The sequence below is a fragment of the Curcuma longa genome, chromosome 2, assembly GCF_044706935.1.
Source record: "Curcuma longa cultivar G26 ecotype Majalengka, Jawa Barat chromosome 2, ITB_CL_G26_1.1, whole genome shotgun sequence".
NCBI lineage: Eukaryota > Viridiplantae > Streptophyta > Magnoliopsida > Zingiberales > Zingiberaceae > Curcuma > Curcuma longa.
The window spans coordinates 7,762,077-7,781,650 of NC_133862.1; the positions used below are offsets into that span (position 1 = coordinate 7,762,077).

Sequence of the window (19,574 nt, forward strand, 5' to 3'; positions counted from 1 at the left end):
CCAACGCCCCAATAATTATTCAAACTCTTCCACCGATCCAGCTCCCCTCTCCTCTTCATCGCATTGATCCCCAAAGTTTGAAAAGTCCAATCGCGATCGCAGATCTCCATCCAACAACAGCTCGAGGAGGAGGAGGAGGAGGAGGAAGAAGGAGAACCCATCAAACGACTTCTTCCTCTCCAGCTTCCTCGCCATCGCTGAGCTGTTCCTGCTATCTTCTTCGATGAAAGCGCAGCCGAACAGGCTTGGAAATGGAGGCGATCCGGCAAGGTACAGTGTGCTGGATGGCAGAGGGAGGAATCCGGTGGCCGCCGTCTTTGCTCACTCCGCCGTGAAGCTGATCATCGCCGCCTTCCTCGGCCTCCTCTTCCTCGTCTTCTTCATCTCTAACAATGCGGTGAGTGCTGATTAACTTCATCTCTAACATCGCCTTGAGTTCTTTGCGATTTGGTTTTGGTATTTTGTTTCAAGAGATTTGCCCCAAAAATTGATGAAATCGATGCCCTATTTATGCTTCTTTTCATTTTATCAGTATTTTTTTAGGCTTTGAGGCTTTTTTTATTTTATTCTAAAAGAATTGGCATTTTAATCATTAAATTCATTGAATATTAAAAAATAATTGTGTCCAGAACACAAGGAAAGGAAAGGAATCTCTACCCGGTAGTTGGAGCATCATGATCAAATTACTTTAAGTTTAATTAATATTTTGATAAACACTGAATCATTAAAAATAGCAACTAAAAATTTAAAAATGTACCTCCTAGATTAGACTCGGCCAAGGTAGTATTCATTTTACCACAACATTTTCTTTTATTTTAAACTCAGTCCTCGCTAGATCTTGAATAAAAGGGCAATAAAAATAAAGTCTGAAGAAAGAAGAGTTCCAAAGAAATATGTCGATTGAAGGGGAGGAAAGTGAATAAAAGCACAACAACCTAACACCTGGAAATTATTATCTTAATACTTGGTTCTTTGAGACGTGTCGTCCACAGATGAGACCATGTCAAACCGCTGACTAAAATTTAAAATTATATAAAATTTATTAGATATTTTATTGAAATATCTAAAATTTATGAAAATATGATTTTAATTTATTTGTTTGAATTTGATTTGTTGTGAAGACTTTTAGTTGGAGCGATCAAGGAGGAGATCCACGCCCAAAAGCCACATTGAACCAACCGAATGAACCGGATTTAAGAAGACCCATTACTTTGGTCTGCCCGAACCAATCGGCCCAAACCGACTCGGCACCACCCGTCATCCAATGCCGAGGACCGCCGCCCTCTCCTCCTTCCGCCGCCCGCCTCCGCCCCTCCGCCGCCTGCCCCGAATACTTCCGCTGGATCCACGAGGACCTACGACTATGGAGAGAAACTGGAATCACCCGCGAGATGGTCATGCGATCTCGCCCCTTCGCGACGATTCACATGGTGGTCGTCGGCGGCCGCGTGTACGTGCAGGAGTACTTCGGCCGCGGCCTGTCGCGGAACGTGTTCACCCTATGGGGTATACTACAGCTCATCCAGAGGTACCCCGGCCGCGTGCCGGACTTCGAGCTGGTGTTTAATTGCATGGACATGCCGTCGGTGAAGGCGGCGGAGTACAACGCTTCGACCGGCCCGCCGCCGCCGCTTTTCCACTACTGCAAGGACGACAAGACGAGGGACATCCTCTTCCCCGATTGGTCCTTCTGGGGTTGGTAATACATCGCAATTTTTCATATCCCACGATCAAAAGATCTTTTTTGTTTTTTGGTGTTTTGATTTCGATCAAAGTCGAAAAGATTAGGGTTACACCACTATTTGAACTAACCTGGCGGAACCTTAATGGTTAATTTGGAAGGCCGGAGACGAACATAAGGCCATGGGTTCCCTTGATGAAGGAGATGAAGGAAGGCAATGCGGAGGTGAAATGGACGGAGAGAGTACCGTATGCTTACTGGAAGGGCACCCCTTTCATGGGCGGCACCAGGCTCGACCTCGTCAAGTGCAATGTGAGCAAAGAACGCGACTGGAATGCTCGAATCTATTCACAGGTACACATTCACTCAGCTTGGAAATTTTGTCTACAACAACAATCAGTGCTAGATTTTCCTCAGTTTATTTAATATCCTTTGATAGGATTGGAACAAAGAATCGAAGCAAGGGTATCACCAGTCAAATCTGGCCAGGCAATGCCACCACAGGTAAGGAAGTTATTGCCTCAGTTTTCTGCAGGCAATGTGTTTGTACATTTGCTAACAAGAGGTTTTGGTGTACAGGTATAGGATTTATGTGGAAGGACTTGCGTGGTCAGTGAGCCAGAAGTACATCATGGCCTGTGACTCACCGACGCTCTTTGTTGACACTAAGTACATTGAGTTCTTCCAACGTGGCCTCATGCCCAGCCGCCATTACTGGCCTGTTGCTGTGAACAACAAGTGCAGGGCCATCAAATTTGCTGTTGACTGGGGTAATGCTCACCCGGAGGAGGTAATTGCACAAGTTGGATTTCGAGATGTGAAACAAGATTTAGCTAAATAGATGTCGCTATGAATGACACATGACATATGGATTTTGATAGGCACAAGCTATGGGCAAAGCCAGCAGTGATTTCTTCCAGGAACAAGTGACAATGGATCATGTTTATGATTACATGTTGCACTCAATTACAGAGTACGCCAAGCTTCTGAGGTATCAGCCTACTGTACCAGAAGGTTTCACTGAGGTTTGCATGGAGTCTTTGGCATGCCATGCTTCAGAGAAGACCAAGGAATATATGTTGGAATCCATGGAGAGGTGGACAAGTGACACAGAGCCCTGTGCATTAGCTCCACCCTTTACTTCGAATGAGCTCTCGAAGCTGCTTGAGACAAGGGAGAACAATGTCAAGCAAGTGGAGACATGGGAGCAGCAAGCTTGGGATGAACAAGGGAACAAGAACTAGTCACTTCAATGTTTCCACATCTTTTGATAAAGCCATCAAATTTGAGGAATTGAGCTTCAAGCTGATCCAGTTGGAAAGTGAACTACTACATGAGTCAGTGTAGTTGAATGGAGAATAAACACCATATGACTCAAGGAACCTACGTTTAGCCATTTCCCCTTTTTGGTGATTACTAGCAACGGTTGCACTATTCTTTTCGTGATCTCATTCTTAATTGTATGACATGGATTAAGATTGTTTCTGTTTCTTTCTTTGGGTCTATCACCAAAGCATTCCAATTCTATCAATCTGCAAAAGTGTATTCTTTAGCTGTAAGAGTTGAAAAAGAATGTCTTGATGAAGACCATCTGTAGCAATTCCTCAGAGCTAACTGCATGAAAAATGAAGGTGGATGTACCAAATGCAAGTAAACATGACCAATGGAAGGCCCTTGCATTGACGTATCAAGGTATCTATATCAGCTACTAACCATTGTTTTTGTTAGAACTGGAAGATGCAGAGAAGCAGGCTAGAAGAGGAACACGGCGGCTTTAGGAACACTACTGAATCTTAGAGAAGCAGGCTAGAAGAGGAACACGGCGGCTTCAGGAACACTACTGAATCTTTTGAAGTAAATAAAATTGTTATTTTGGCACTCTAACTAGCTCAATGGTGAAATGCTCATTCCGAGAAACATTGTTAAGTTGTCTTCAGCAGGGGCAGCAGCATGGCAACAAAGGCACAGATGGGATAACAAAGGGAGAGGCATTGTGGACTGCAAGTGTTCCAATATCAAACTAGCCATTGCCATCTCTGATTTTGCTTTCTTCACCTCAACAGCAATGTAAGTGCCCCTTAGATCCTCATTCTTCTAGTACTGCCATTTTTCAAGTGGATTCTTCTGTTCTTTCATGCTTCTAAATTTGTGAGTTAACCACGCTAGTTATAAATACTGATAACATACTTGTTCCATTAGTATTTTGTTCTTATGAACAAGAGAAGCCATTGGGTACCATAGAGGATGAAAAGTACATCTTACTTTCTTCTTGAGTTACAAGTAATCGGTGAATGTAGTTTTGCAAAGATTATATTCAGGGCGTGTTAAATGTTCATCTAGATGAAAGAACAATGTCAAACCGAATACTTTATGCAGTGATATAGCTTAACTTTTGCTATTCCTTTAGCTTCTATGTAGATCTTTATATAGATAGAGTTTAGTGAGATAACGATTTAGTTGAGAAATAAGATTCATGTTGTTGAATATGCAGATCTTTAGTTGAGTGTTTTGTGACCTTTGGTTATCTAATAAATCCATGACTCATGAATGATCATTTGCTGCTAGTGTGCATATCATCTATATCTTTTCTTCATTCTCATCATCCAATTGGTGAGCTGAGAATATTTTTTTTCATAATTTTTATTTCCGTCCTTCCAAATTGATGAACAGAATGGATTGACAGGAATATAGTTCTTGTAGTTCAAGATTATGATCATCAACCAATACAAGAGGGATTATGGAAAGAACAATGAGGGAGAAAAGCTTAGAGATTTTGTTGATAATTTTGATGGGAAATGAAAGGAGATCCTTCTGTAGATGCCATTGTTGTTTTACGTTTGTCTTAAGCGCCGGCCCTGGCCGCCTTCGCTGGCTGCACGAAGAACTCCGCCACCACCCGCCGTTGGATCTTCCCCGTCGCCGTCTTCGGCAGCGAATCCGTGATGAACACTCTCTTCGGCACCTTGAACGCCGCCAGGTTCTTTCGGCAATGCCTCACCACCTCCGACTCATCGACCTCCGCCCCGTCCCTCGGTATCACCGCGCAATTTATCTGCAGTCACTGCCGTCCGTTAGCCAGCCGGCGGAGCTGATCCGATGAGAGAAACTATAGGAGGAGATGTGGCGTGGCTTACCTCTTCGCCGTACTTGTCGTCGGGCACGCCGAACGCCACCGCCTGCGCGATGTCCGGGTGCTCCAGGAGCACTGCATCCACCTCGATCGGGGAGATCTTCTCGCCTGCGATCGTGGTTAGTGGGAGATTAGATGGGATGAAAGCGTTCGACGAAATGAGTGGGGATGAAGTGAAGGTGTACCTCCGCGGTTGATGAGCTCCTTGATGCGGCCGACGAGGTGGAGGTAGCCATCGGTGTCGAGGAAGCCGACGTCGCCGGTGTGGAACCACCCGAAGGCGAAGGCCGCCTTGTTGGCCTCGGGGTTGTTCTTATAGCCCTTCGTCACGTTGAGCCCGCGGATGCAGACTTCGCCGGGCTCGCCCGCCGGCCGGCGGGAGCCTTCCTCGTCGAGGATCGCCATCTCCAGACCTGCAGGGGGGCCCACGGCGCCGGGCTTCCGCGGTCCGTCCTCCGGGAGCGGATTCGATGCCATCTGGTGCGAAGCCTCGGTCATCGCGTACGCCTCCAGGACGGGAGCGCCGAAGGCGACCTCCAAGTGCTCGAGGATCGCCGGCGCCAGCGACGCGCTGCAGCTCCGGATGAAGCGAAGCTCAGGGTAAGCTGGCTCGGGCCGGGCGGAGTGGCGATCGAGCAGGATCTGGTGGATGGTGGGAACCGCGGTGTACCAAGTGGCGCCGGAGGCGACCATGTCGGCCCAAAATGTGGAGGCCGAGAAGCGACCAGCCGATGGGAGGGTCACGGAGGCGGCGGCGGAGAGGGAGGAGAGAAGCGCCGCCATCAGACCGTGGACGTGGAACAGGGGAAGTACGATCACCGTGGAATCCGTCTCGGTGAGCCGATACACGGATTTGATGTTCTTGACCGACGCCGCCAGGTTGAGCTGCGTAAGAGGCACGCCCTTGGGGCGACTCGTCGTCCCGGAGGTGTGGAGAAATAGCGCGACGTCCGAAGGATCATTGATGCGGCCGGCGAGCAGGGCGGCACCGTCCTCCTCCCCTCCAGGGAGGGTGAGCTCCAGCGGTCCCGACGCGTCAGGGAGCGACGCGGCGGCGCGGGGGATCCCGAGTTGCTCCGCTGCCGCTTCCGCGGCCGCGTTGCCCTCCGCGCTCGTCACCAGAAACTTCGCCTCCGAGTCGGACAGGTAAAACACGAACTCCTCTTGCGTGTAGGCGGAATTGAGCGGGATGGCCACGCCGCGAGCGCGAATGACGGCGAGGAAGACGATCACCAGCTGCGGCACGCAACCAAATCGACGAACGAATCAGCCAAACCAATCAAAGATCAAAGAGCCATTACAGAGCATACCTCAACGGTGTTGGGAAAAGCGAGCGCGACGACATCGCCGGCACGGACACCGGACGCGGCGAAGCGGGCGGCGGTCGCGTCGACGAGTTGCTGGAGGCGGCCGTGCGATAGCTCGAGCCGGCCGGGTACAAAGACGGCGCGGCGGGAGGGGAAGTCGGCGGCGGCCTTCCGGAGGACGGCGGTGAGAGTGGCGAGCCCTTCCATGGTCACTTCTACGCCAACCGGCGAATCCTTCGCCGCAAACCAACTGCCAAACGATCGACGAGATACGTCGAGCACATTGCGTGAATAAATAGGGCAAAGCCAGGGGCTTAGTTAATACAGAACAAAAAAAATTCTATTAAAATTTAAAATTTTAATTAAATTATTTTAAAATTTTAATTATTTTTTAAAAAATAATTAATTCGATTTTGATTTTAAAATTATATGTCAGGCACGGAACTTCCTCTGGCCTCATGATACGCATCGGTTTGGCCAAAATTAATAAAAAAAACATTAATAATATAAAATTATATTTTAAATTAAAATAGACAAAAATATCTGTAAACTATCTATTTTTTAAAAAAAATACGTCGATTTTAATTTTTTTACTCGAGTTAAAATAATTATTGATTATTTATTTATTTATTCTGCCGTGCATGGAGCCCGTGCCTAGCCAAATAAGAGACACAACAGTGTACTGTTTTAATACGAGTATCTCGTGCAATGGAAAAGTAGCATGGACTTCAACGTTTTGTTCTGCACGTCGAGTGAATTTGGTCTCATGCTGTTGCGATCAATTGACTCGTGCACAGGCAATTAAAGCCTCTTTTGCTACAGCTTGGCAGAAGGAAAAACAACAAAAATCAAATATAAGACAACAATTCAAGAAGAACCTCCACCGAGTGCTGCCTCCTCTTCTTCTTCTTCCTTCCTTGCCTTTCTTTTCTCTTCCATGGAAAGCAACTCAAAGGGGCAGCAGCAAACTGAGGACCAACTTGTACAATTTCCTCGTCTTCTGCTGTGACTTTTGAATGTTTCCAAAGTTCAAAAAGGGAGCGTGCAGTGTGTGTGCGTGGCCTGTGCATGAGTTTGATTTGATCATTTAGTTGAGGACTTGGATTTTTATTCATTGAATTGAATGTGTTCTAACTCGTTTCTTTCTTTCTTTTGTGGTTGCTAGCAATTTCGTACAGGAGGAACATAGACAGAGACATTAAACCAATTCCTCATAATTGTTGGAGAATTGATTTATCATTTGGAAGAAAGTTATTCCCTTTGAGACGGATTTTGTTGCTTATACGATATTAAATACTTCACTTAATTGGACACAATGATATGATTAGTAATATCAATTGAGCAAAAAACAAAAAATCTTTTCACGCAATTTGTTTAATCAAATTTGACAACTGCTAGCATTATTTGTTTTAGTATTTGCATCCATAAATAAAATATTAAATTACAAATCATGTCTTTAAAAACATATTAAAAAGTACCATTGATTTTTATCTTGTGTCTTATTAACAATACCCTTCTTATTTTTTTCCCTTCTATTCTTTTTCATATTTTCCATTTACTACTACTTTTATCTATTTTTCACCTACATACTCCTTTTCTAGTTACAACCACATTTTTTTTATATTTCAAATTTACATCCTCCTTTGTGCCGAACGCCACTGACGAAGGTCATGTTGATCTATGACGAGGCTGTAAACTAACTTTGTGACCTCCTTCGACCTCCTCAAGCTCAATGCCTCGTCATTGCACCTCCACAACCGACCCATCAAAGAAGAAGTATCTTTTGCAGCCATTTATATGAAGTACCTTATCCATTGCATTTGATATGAGATCACTATTTTGATTTTTCATTCTTCGGGTCTTCCTCTGCGCTCTCTTGAATTCTTCCAGAACCAAAGATGTATCTCTTGAAAGCCGACTCTGCGGACTCAATAGCCCGCTTGATCTGAAATTTGAAATCCATCAAGTTTGTGAGCACATCAACAGATAGATCAAAAGGAAATAAAACTCTAATTTATACAAAAAAAAAAAAGTTATGGTATGAACGTATAGATTGTAGTTTACATTGCCAATGTCATTTTGACAAGGGCAAATGAAAAAAAGTGGAAAATCGCATTAAACTGTAACAAAGCATAAAACTATGTCAACAACTTCATTGATACTAATCTTAGTCAGACTTCCACATAGGGGTTAGGATCCACAAAGCCAACCTCAAATAGTGGAGACTCATAGTTTTGTTGTGTGAATCTACAGATTATATTGAAGGGACAATACAAGTCCACAACTTTTTGGTTGTTCCCATCACTAATTCGGGTGTCTGGTGTATGCCATTCTGTAGAGGCTAAGACAGCCAGCCACATCTCATCGACAATGTCCAAACTTGGGTATGATATGTGTTCTACATGAGTCTTCACATGCACCACTGATAGAGGTATTCAAGTGACCAATCCAATTGTCAGAGTGTCAATATCTAACATTGTAAAAGAAATAGATTAAGAGTCCAAACATTATAGGTCTTCAAGATCATTCTGTCTGATTTTGCTTAGGCTATTAAACATCATGTCTTGTGACACCACTAGCACTAACAAAATATGTTTTGTCCTATTTGATGGTGTGTATAACACAGTCTGCGCACCAATTCAAACCAACACTTAGTAAATCCTTCACCACTCTGGCAACCATGATGTTTCACTTCCACTCGTACGACCCTTGGCAATGACTTTAAACACACTCCTCTAAGAAGATTGGCGGTGCTCGCACAAACCTCTTCTTACTTTTATCAATATCTAGAGGTTTTGACTTCTTCGTGGCACTGGTCTCCACTTCAGCGATGAATTCTTTCCATCTTGGTTCATTGCAATCTCATCCTACATTCCTCTCTTCAGCCAGAAGACCATTCCCTATCATCTCCTCCTCTCCCTCCCCCAAGCCACATCAAAGGAAATAACCATCTAGTTCTCTCGATCTATATTTAGGTGACATTCAAGTTAGTTGGTAGTGATTCCTTTGAGAGTTGCCTTCCCGCCGCAAATGATAATGTTGATATGGATGCTCCTCAATGAGCATATCCACATAACAGAATTTCCACCACAAATCATGTCAAATAATTCAATCCTCATCACATGAATACTAGAGAAGTTTTGGCTAGCTGTCTTCTTCACTTGCGATGTTCCATAAGCACTATCAGACACGATCGCCTTCTATATCATGAGACCGAAGCACAGCTAGACGTAAGCTAGATGTGACATGTTTAGATCTAGTTCAACAAATTATTCAAGACAGATCTTGATGCCCCAACCCTACATTCTGTAGCATATTGGATTGGAAAATTTTGGAACTTGATACGCTATTCAAACTAAGAATAATCTTTCAGAGGTGATTTCTACGGTAAGGTTGCTGCCATGTGACCTAGAGGTCACGGGTTCAAATCCTGGAAACAGCCTCTTGCCAAAGGCAAGGTAAGGCTGTGTACAATGGATCCTTTCCCCGGACTCCGCATGGCGGGAGCTTCGTGCACCGGGCTGCCCTTTAGGTGATTCCTCAACCACACTTAAACTTTGTTGCAGAAAAAACAATTTGCCCTAATCTTTTACACAACAACAAAGATTTAAATGCAACAAGTTGAATAAAAAGCAACTTAGCATCTCTAGGCAGTAGAAAATTTTCCCAATCACAACAACACTACATACAACTAAAAAAAAAGTTTTCTACTTGCAGAAGAGGGCAAAGGTTCGAATCATGGCGAAGTCAGACAATACCCTCCTGCGTCGTGACTAACTGCAGTTTCTCGATTTACCTCCTCACAGATGGTCGTGAGACCGACCGTGTGGGGCCGCTAAGGTGGCGGATCCACCTTTTGCAGAAGAAAAAAAAAAGTTTTCTAAAATTTTGTTTCTCTAGATATTTAACTACATGGGAGCTAAAAATTTGAGATTTAGACAAAAAAATGTTAAGGGGCAAAGAAATTAGAGAAGAAAAAACATCAAAAAGGAGGGTTCAAGGGTTCCTAATGAACCAATGAAGCAAAATCGAAATGAAGTCGAGCAATATCCTCTTTTATCGTGATCAATTACAATTTTTTAATTTACCTTTTCACAAATGATTAACTCGCGGATTCCACATTTTTATAGAAGAAATATTCAAGTTCTTAGGCTTAGAAATAATATTGTTTAGTGCTAATCGTTGTATTATAATATTTATATCGACGTAAAATTATATTAAAAGACAGAGATTATATACAAATCAAATCCCAAATGGGATAAGTATTTTATCCTATCGTGTATTTGTATCCTATATAATAGACAATATGATGCCAAAGATCATCATCCAGTTACCAAGGATTCTGAAACAACTTATCATTCATGAGGATGCCTGGAAAAATAATTCTCAATTGCTCGTGAAAAAACATATAGATCTTAATCCGCATAAAGTATATAAATTGAATAAGAACTGAAATAATTAAAAATATAAATTTAATTTTAAACACAACGTATTAAAATGCATAAAGAATAATAAATAACTTTATTGAAGAGTTAATATCTTTGTCTTGCAGTATCAACTATTCAATCCCTAAGAAAGAAGATGAACCGAAAGTAAGAGAATGATCTTCATGGGAATTAGGATGACAATACCATAAAATTTTATCGTGATTTTCAGACCAAGTAACTGATTAAAATTGATTTTGTCACGATTTTAAGATTGGCAATTAAGAGACAAAATTACTAGTCGATTGATAGCGTCAATCAATTGTGTTGATCGATTCCACACGCTACTATGCCCAACCTCAAGACCACAAATCGATTGGTGAAAGCAATCGAACTAATAGCCAAATAAAAAATGATCCCTTGTTGAGCCAATAAATTACAAAATCAATGTAATTGATGGGTGACAACTGATTAATCACATCAATCGATTTTGGATGTTTTTGTTCACTAATTTAGGTTTGATAATCGATTGTTTGACCAAGGCAATGATTACACCATCGCAATTTAATCAAAAATAGATCTGCCCAACAAAGGATCAAATGCAATAGTTCTCTTTGAGAAAAATGACGGAGATTTTTTTCATGATCTTTCTTGAAAATTTAAAAAATTAAGAGGGCGTTTGATTTAAAATGTTTTTTCTATTTTTTATTTTTTATTTTTTTATTTTTTTATTTTCTAATTTAGTTTTTAAAAAATAGAAATGTGTTTAGTATAATATACGTTTGGTTTCTTAATATAAAAAATTATAAACAAAATAATTTTTTAAATAAAAAGATCATCTTATTTATAAAAAAAGAAAAATCATATAAGAAGGGGGCCAAATCTAACCAGACCGTGTGGGACCGTGGAGTGGAAAATAAATTAAAATTAATTGATTTGAAGAATTGAATATCTAAATTATAAAAAAAACAAAAATAAAATTTATCAAATGAATAATTATAGTATAATCAAAAAATCAAGAGAGGATCAGCATAATTTGATGAAAAATTCAAAAAGAAAAAAAAACATCCAAGGGACAAAATACCAAATAAATCGGATCAAACAGTCTGTTTTTGAGACGTAACCACGAAGACTTCTATCGCACCAATACATTTGCTTGCGTCGACGGATCAATTCTTACATTTTGATCCTCTTCCTTGGATGCTTCCTTCCCTGTTCCCATCCCTTCAGGAACAGAACTAGTAAAAAAGGGTTTGTTACTGTCTCGTAATGATTCTGAGGTTGGATTCTGGACGTTATTGAATTCCCAAATCTGTTCAAGCTTCTCTCTGTTACTTGAATATCCCTCAGTTCCGGCTACTTAGAATCATGTAGAGGGTTATCTCAACGTAGGGTCTTCTTTCGCTGCCTCCCACACTGCAAGCTAACACCTTTTGGCAACCCCTCGGCCATTGACTCCCCTTCGTCGTCGCCCATTTTGCCTCCCCAGTCCTCGACTTTAACTCGGAGGAGAGCACTTCATCGCTTCCGAGGCTAAGAGTTGTCTTCGACCCCCAAAGGCCGCTCCTTTCCACTCCGCTTTATGGGAAACAGAAGAACGATCCAGTTTTTAGTGTCGACGCAGTGGTTCCCACCGGAGGCGCCCGAGTTCGTGGAGGCTGAGGCGAAGATGCCTAAGTTGTTGGGGGTCAAAATTGCAACCCTTAAATTGGGAGAGAAAAGGAGTTGTGCAATGAGATTGCGATGTCGGAAAGAAATTTAGAGGCATACGACGTTACTGTAGTCGTATTTTCTCATTTTCTATTTCTTAGTCGTAGTTTTTATTCTCTATAGAAAATGATAAAATTTTATCATTTTCTATTTTCTTAGAAAATGACTTCTCTTTCAGAGAATGAGATTGAAAAATACAAAGTAAACAATAATTTCTAGAAAATAGAAAAATAAAAATGAAAAATGACCAAACCAAACACTCCCTAAGCCTTTCTGAGTTTTTTTTTTTGCATATTGTTTCGACTATTGAATACTAATAAAATAGTAATTAGTATGAAATTAACAGATTGATAAAAAAATCAACTTTAAACTATGAAACATGATGAAATAGAAACTTGACTCTAATATCAATTGAAAATAGTGATGAAATTCATATTTGTCTATATTGTCCATTTTAAATATAAATACTCGTGATTTTATATTTTGATTCTATTTAAAAGGTCATGATATTGCAACGAAGTCATTAAATCCAACAGTTCATCCCTGCAAAAGAACTCGAAGAAACATTTTAAAAAAAACTATCTAGTAGATGTTTTGATTTGATAGATACTCTTTTCTTTAATTTTATGACTAACAAAATGTATAATTAGGGCATCTGTAACGCTCCGTTAATGGAGCGTTAACCACTTTACTAGTATTTCACCCGTGCAATGCACGGGATATATTTTTTTAGAAACTTGCCCTATAGTCCTAAAACAATCCTTTGCAATCGAAAGTTCTTCCAAGATTGTTTGTGCAGATGGCGTTGAAATAGTGTTGATTGAATTTAAGGTCTTACAATCGACAGTAATCCTTAAATTGAACATTGCAATAATATTTAGTTATATATATATATAATGAATATACATTAATATAAAATTGAATAATCGAAATTACCTATTACGGAATTCTATAATTTCATCCAAATTTCCATTTACTATCATCTTGCTGACATGGAAAATATTTGAAACGTGTACTTCACCCCTAAATTTTTTTGCTCGACACATTTGTAGAACGATAACAACGGGTTCTTCACCTACTTTTTCCAAGTATGTCATGATATCATTGACAAAGTCTCCCCACAAAGTACATGATATCTTATTGTTCTTGAAAATAGTAAAATAATTGATTATTAAAAAAATATTAAAATACTGGATGTAATATGTCATAATGTCATTGACAAAGTCTTTCCATAAATTAAAAGAATAATAAAACAATACTTACTCCGAATCTTCTAAGACAAAATCAAGAAGTTTTGTAAGGCGGCCACCAAATTCTTTACTTTGAGGCGAGTCTCGTGCAACCATTTTGCCAATGACATCTCAAAAAAAATTTAAGCTATAAGATAAAATGTTCGATCAATTAATCATGAAATAAAAAAATAAATTAACTTACCAAAAAGTATGTTCTCATTAACAGAATCTGTCTCCTTCAGTTCACTAAAAGACTTGAATTCATACATCATCGATGGAAATGTATCATCAAAAATTTCGCATACATGAGTTTTTGCAATAAAATTGATCTTGTATTTGTTTGTTGTTGTCTTATACTTCATTCGATTCTCTGCAATAATGATATTTTTTATGGCAAATACATGACCTTCTAATAGAATGGGTTTCACTTTCTCCATGATCAGACGTTTTATTGTTCCATGTATGCGTTCACCCTACAAATATTTAGAAAGAGTAAATATTTATATTTTTGAACAATAATCAGATATATACGTAAAAAAGATATATACAACCTCTTTATCATGAAAGATACACTCCAAGCTAAAATCTCCATTGTTTCCATATGCAGGTAGATCGTAACAACGAACTAATCGGAGTTTCAACACCTACTGCATTTTCGAAGGGTTAATCTCTCGGATAAGATTAAACAGAGGAGCCATTTTTTTATTTCAACCTAAAGTGAGTGAGTAAAGATATTACAGTCTTAATTTATAGAGTGTATTGAAGAGGAATTTGAAAAGTTTAAATCGAAAAAGATGGCAATTTTATTGATGGCATTAAATATAATTTAAGGCAGGACCTTGAAACTTTAGAATATGTGGTATTTCAAAGGTGGTAATATTTAATTTGTGTAACTCAAATCATGGAGTGTTGCACAAATTAAGTCTAACGATATCAATATCATTTAAATTCTAAGATGAGTTTTTTAATTAATATTATAAAAGATGGAAAGTAGCAACAATCAAAGAGAGCACTAATCTTATCACGATTTTCAAAATCTCTTCAATGTCATAAGTATCAAAATTGAATAATATCGATGAATCTTCATTTTTTAATTTATATGGTAATCTTTAATTAAGGTCATTTCAATTATTAATAACATTTTATTAGCTTTACAACATTAAATGATATTTTACAATCAAATATGGTAATCTTTACCATATATAAGTTTTAGATATAACTCAAATCATTTAAATCAGACAAAAATGAAAAATAAATACTTTATTGAATTAAAAAATCATACTATTTGTGTAAAACAATTATAATGATAATTCATAAGATAAATATTTCTATGTCAGGTAAAACAAAAATAATAATTGATATGTAATACATAATTATTTAAATACATTAACTAAGGCTACATTTTCATAACTTAATTAAAAATAAAATGTATGTCCGTTCGAGTTGTAAAAAATCATTAATATGCAAAATACAGAGATTCAAAACATCTTCCTTAAATTAGGTTCACTACATATATGATCAATTATTTTCATATAGATAAATATTAATTGTACGCAAAATACACAGATGCATGCACATCTTTCTTAAATTATGTTCACTGCATATATAATTTATTGTTTCCATAATGAAAGATTTGATTGAAACTAAAGAGTTGAGCGTAGCTATATTAGGTCCCCAAAAATTAGGTTCCTTAAATTGTTTCCATATAGATAAATATTAATTGTATGAAAGATTTTTGCGGTCCTCGATGGGTGTATAAGTTTGTTTCCATATAGCTAAATATGTCTATAATTAATGTTTAGGCGGGAAATTTTTGGACAGACAACTCTGTTTTATATATATATATAGATATAGTGATCAATGGTGTGCTCTTTAATAAAAAATGGAATTCACCACTTCAACGATCTCACATGATCTGTTATACGATCATTTGTGAGGAGGTAAATCGAAAAACTGTAGCTGACCATTAGAGGGAGGACGTTGTCTCGACTTCGTCGAGATTCAACTCTTGTCCATTTCAGTAAATCTGTCTCATAGTAATCAATTCAATTATGCCCCGAGGATAGCTATGGTGTGCTCAATGTGTAATTTGATAGACTATTTAGCATTATAATCAAACTTAAAAATCATACTAAACATAAATATGCATTCAAATTATATATGTGTGGCTCAACTTATTACCAGCAAATCTGGTGGAGCTCATCGATCGAATACTGAAACTCTGAGTCTCTGACACTGCTCAAAGTTGTCCCTATCGTTTTGACGCTGATGTTAACGTTGATTTTATCTTTTTGGGGTGAAGAAATGGAAGAAATTGACAGCAGTAATGATTCTCTGTAAAAAAAAACCTAGCAGGAAAATACAATAGGACAGACACTTACATGGAAGTGGGGCCCACTTGCATGCAAGTGGGACTCAGAGCCCTATGTGTCTGTCCTGGGTTTTCCTGTAGATAATTATGTTTTTCTATAGAGAATCATTATTCTGAGAAAAATAAGAATTAGAGAAACTCTGTGACTGAATTAAATGATCACTATTTAACATGAAATTGAGGTGTTTAGGTGCCTCAGATTTCCATTGCTTTATTTGACTGAGTATTGAGTTGGTTACGATCCAGCTTTTGCAGTAGTGTAAGTTCATTCCAATTTGGCTAAGAAATATCCCGTTCATTCCAGCGACGCCGTTAAATATTCCATTTTCTCCTTCAACCTCTCGTCGCCCACCAGCCATCCGCAAAGGCAATGGCTTCTTCATGTTCCAGTGCAACTTCATTCTTGCACTTCTCTTTTTCCCTTTCCCTCTCTCTTCTCTTCTTCTCCGCAACGTCAACTGACACAATCTACGCAGAAACTTCTCTGTCCGGAAACCGGACCATCACCTCCGGAGGCGGCAGGTTCGTGCTTGGCTTCTTCACGCCACCAGGCAGCCGCGGCAACTACTACATCGGCATCTGGTACGATAAGATCTCTGTGCTCACCCCCGTGTGGGTGGCCAACAGAGCCACTCCAGTCACGGACCCAACCACGTCGGAGCTTAAGATCTCTGACGATGGCAACCTCATCCTTCTCAGCCAGTTCAAATCCATCATATGGTCCACCAACGCCAGTACCACCATCTCATCCTCCAACTCCACAATCGTCGCGGTCATCCTTGACACGGGCAATCTCCAGCTCAGGGACGAGTTCAACTCCTCCCTCGTCTTCTGGCAGAGCTTCGACCACCCCACTGACACTTTGCTTCCCGGAGCCAAGTTCGGGTTCAACAAGATCACCAAGAGATCCCAGCGCCTCACGTCCTGGAAGAGCAAAGTCGACCCTGCTCCAGGAATCTTCAGCCACGAGATGGATCAGGAAGGAAACTTTCAGTACTTCAGCATTTGGAACTCGTCTCGCACATACTGGACTACTGGACTGTGGAACGGCCGAATCTTCAGCCAAATCCCTGAGTTGCTTCCTGATTACATAGCCATCCGCAAACTAGTCAATGAAACAGATGAGAACTACTTCACGTACACGATCATTAATCGCGACCACTTGATGTCCAGATTTGTGATCGATGCTGAATACGGCCAGCTCCAGATACTGACATGGATGGAGAATTCAAAATCGTGGCAGATCCTTTGGGCTCAACCGAGAAGCAAATGCTCCGTTTATGGGGTCTGCGGGCCTTTCGGCAGCTGCCATGACCTCTCCACGCCATTCTGCACTTGCATTAAAGGTTTCAAGATCAAGTCTCAGGCAGATTGGGATTTGGGCGATCGAAGCCAGGGTTGTGGGAGGATGGCCTCTCTACAGTGCAATGGCCAGAACAATTCTGAAGAGGATGGTTTCTTTAAGATGGAAAATGTTAGACTACCTGACAACTCCCTCAGTTTGGCCAAGTTTCGGAGCTCCCAAGATTGTGAACAAGCTTGCTTGAGTAATTGCTCTTGTACTGCTTATTCCTTCAACTCCACTGGGTGCTTTGTTTGGCATGGAGAATTATTCAATCTTCAGGAAGAACTTAATCAACCTGATGCTGGCACTCTTTACCTGCGCTTGGCTGCCTCTGAGTTTCAAACTTCTGACAGCAACAAGAAGAGAATGGTCGCACACATCTCCATCGGAGTCGTCGTGCTGGCTGTTGTAGTTTGTTTGTTCATCATTGGGGGTTTGCTATTTATATGGAAGCGAGAGAGGAGAAGAGCTATCCAAAACTCAAAAGTTGTGCAAAATTCTTTGGTCTCCTTCAAGTATGATGAGCTGCGGATTGCCACCAAAAACTTCTCCGAAAAGCTCGGAGGAGGGGGCTTTGGATCCGTGTTTAAAGGGTCGTTGCCCGGCTCAATTGATATCGCTGTGAAGCAGCTTGAGGGTCTTCACCAAGGCGAGAAGCAGTTCCGAGCAGAGGTGAGCACACTAGGAGTCATTCAACATGTAAACCTCATTAGGCTAATCGGCTTTTGCTCTCAAAGGAGCAAGAAGTTGTTGGTCTATGAGTTCATGCCAAGCGGTTCGTTAGCTGATCAGCTTTTTCATAGCAACTCGAATGTTTTGGATTGGAAAACAAGATATGGAATCGCTATCGGAATTGCAAGAGGATTAGCTTATCTTCATGAGCAATGCAGGGACAACATCATACATTGTGACATCAAGCCAGAGAACATACTGTTGAATGAAGCACTTGTGCCAAAAGTAGCTGATTTTGGTCTAGCAAAGCTCGTCGGAAGGAACTTTAGCAAAGTTCTCACAACCATTCGAGGAAGCAGAGGATATCTGGCACCTGAATGGATTTTAGGTACACCCATCAATGCCAAAGTAGATGTCTACAGCTACGGAATGATGTTGTTCGAGATCATATCAGGCAAGAGAAATTTAGTCTGTGCAACAGAAAGTTGTTTTGAGTTCTTTCCAGCATTGGCAACAAGCAAACTCATTAATGGAGATGTCAAAGGCTTGCTAGACCACCGGCTCGAGGGCAAAGCTAACTTCGGAGAGCTAGAAGTTGCTTGCAAATTGGCTGGTTGGTGCATTCAGGATCATGAGAGTTCCAGGCTGACGATGAGTCAAATTGTTCAAGCTCTAGAGGGCAATCTAGACATCAACGTTCCTCCTATTCCCAAATTTCTCCAAGACCTAACCAACTCTTGTGCCGACGACAACAATTCCACTGGAAACTTCTCTTCAAATCAGAACTCCAATAGTCGTGCCTCTTCAACTTCCCATGAGATAAACAATGCTGCAACTTAAGCTCTAGTTAAGACAGAACAAAGATATGCATCGAGTCCATTTGTTATGGTAATGTTTTTTATCTGCGTATGAAGTTTGTTTGTCTATAAAATGCGACTAAATTGTGTGTTTTATTTTTCAATCAATAGGTTGATGTTAGATATCGTCCAAATGCTATTCTAAATAAAGTTGTAAATGGATCGATCATTCATAAATAAATTTAGTGTTCGGCGTGATAAGAACTTATGAGCAACTTATCGTCCAGGAAGATGTCTGAAAAAACAATTCTCAATTGCTCGATCCCCTGCAAAAAGAACTCGAAGAAACGCCATGTCATACAAAAGAAGAAGAAAAATCTGTCTAGTAGATCTTTGATAGATACAGATCAATCGTGTCTACAAACACTATGGTTTGTAATGTTCTGTTCTTTAAATTCATCCTCAACGATCTTCCTCAAGCTCATCCATCCTCTTCTCCGTCGCTTTCTCAACAAACTTGTTCCAGTCATGTTTCCTGAAGCAGCACCTTCAGGGTTGCAGAGCAATCACCCTTGCTCTTGTTGCCAAACTTACTAACCAGTTTCGTTGCGGGGCACAGAGATTCAGCAACAGAGTCAACTCGAATTCATCATTGAAACACTTCAGTTTAAAACAAAATCATTCCATTATATTGTAATGGTCGGTAGTTAACAATTCTAACTGCTCTTCAGAATCTTAACACCTCTGAAGTCTCACAGCCATCAGGAACTCAAAGGCAACTCAGGGATGAGAAGGGAACACCACGATCTTACAAAGAAATCGCCGGCGGCGGCGAGAGAGTGAGGTGTTAATGACCGCGAATTAGGGTTCTCGCGATCGATCTTTCAGCAGCGGCGGCGGCGGCG

The 19,574-nt window shown here is 40.4% G+C and overlaps 3 protein-coding genes across 3 annotated transcripts; 2 read left to right on the top strand and 1 right to left on the bottom strand.

The window, feature by feature from the left end:
- The first annotated feature begins 19 nt into the window (after nucleotides 1–19).
- LOC141822296 (uncharacterized) lies at nucleotides 20–3,266 on the top strand. Its single transcript, XM_074709738.1, has 6 exons — nucleotides 20–397; nucleotides 1,122–1,699; nucleotides 1,843–2,035; nucleotides 2,121–2,185; nucleotides 2,261–2,471; nucleotides 2,563–3,266. The coding sequence occupies exons 1-6, from the start codon at nucleotides 224–226 to the stop codon at nucleotides 2,923–2,925; spliced, it is 1,584 nt and encodes a 527-aa protein (XP_074565839.1). The 5' UTR covers nucleotides 20–223; the 3' UTR covers nucleotides 2,926–3,266.
- Nucleotides 3,267–4,292: 1,026 nt separating this feature from the next.
- On the bottom strand, nucleotides 4,293–6,407 carry LOC141821375 (putative CoA ligase CCL9). Its single transcript, XM_074708798.1, has 4 exons — nucleotides 6,122–6,407; nucleotides 4,997–6,047; nucleotides 4,816–4,919; nucleotides 4,293–4,733 (listed from the first exon to the last, which is right to left on the bottom strand). The coding sequence occupies exons 1-4, from the start codon at nucleotides 6,323–6,325 to the stop codon at nucleotides 4,524–4,526; spliced, it is 1,569 nt and encodes a 522-aa protein (XP_074564899.1). The 5' UTR covers nucleotides 6,326–6,407; the 3' UTR covers nucleotides 4,293–4,523.
- Nucleotides 6,408–16,191: 9,784 nt separating this feature from the next.
- On the top strand, nucleotides 16,192–18,907 carry LOC141817335 (G-type lectin S-receptor-like serine/threonine-protein kinase At2g19130). The gene has a single exon (XM_074705010.1). The coding sequence runs from the start codon at nucleotides 16,226–16,228 to the stop codon at nucleotides 18,710–18,712; it is 2,487 nt and encodes an 828-aa protein (XP_074561111.1). The 5' UTR covers nucleotides 16,192–16,225; the 3' UTR covers nucleotides 18,713–18,907.
- The last annotated feature ends 667 nt before the right edge of the window (nucleotides 18,908–19,574 follow it).

Bases quoted from the DNA above. Each gene is read 5' to 3' on its own strand.
- LOC141822296 (XM_074709738.1), top strand. From the start codon at position 224: ATGAAAGCGCAGCCGAACAGGCTTGGAAATGGAGGCGATCCGGCAAGG. The intron at 1,700-1,842 runs GTAATACATCGC...TTAATTTGGAAG, and splicing joins GATTGGTCCTTCTGGGGTTG to GCCGGAGACGAACATAAGGC. The intron at 2,186-2,260 runs GTAAGGAAGTTA...TTTGGTGTACAG, and splicing joins GCCAGGCAATGCCACCACAG to GTATAGGATTTATGTGGAAG.
- LOC141821375 (XM_074708798.1), bottom strand. From the start codon at position 6,325: ATGGAAGGGCTCGCCACTCTCACCGCCGTCCTCCGGAAGGCCGCCGCC. The intron at 6,048-6,121 runs GTATGCTCTGTA...TGCGTGCCGCAG, and splicing joins CTTTTCCCAACACCGTTGAG to CTGGTGATCGTCTTCCTCGC. The intron at 4,920-4,996 runs GTACACCTTCAC...CCACGATCGCAG, and splicing joins GGAGCTCATCAACCGCGGAG to GCGAGAAGATCTCCCCGATC.
- LOC141817335 (XM_074705010.1), top strand. From the start codon at position 16,226: ATGGCTTCTTCATGTTCCAGTGCAACTTCATTCTTGCACTTCTCTTTT.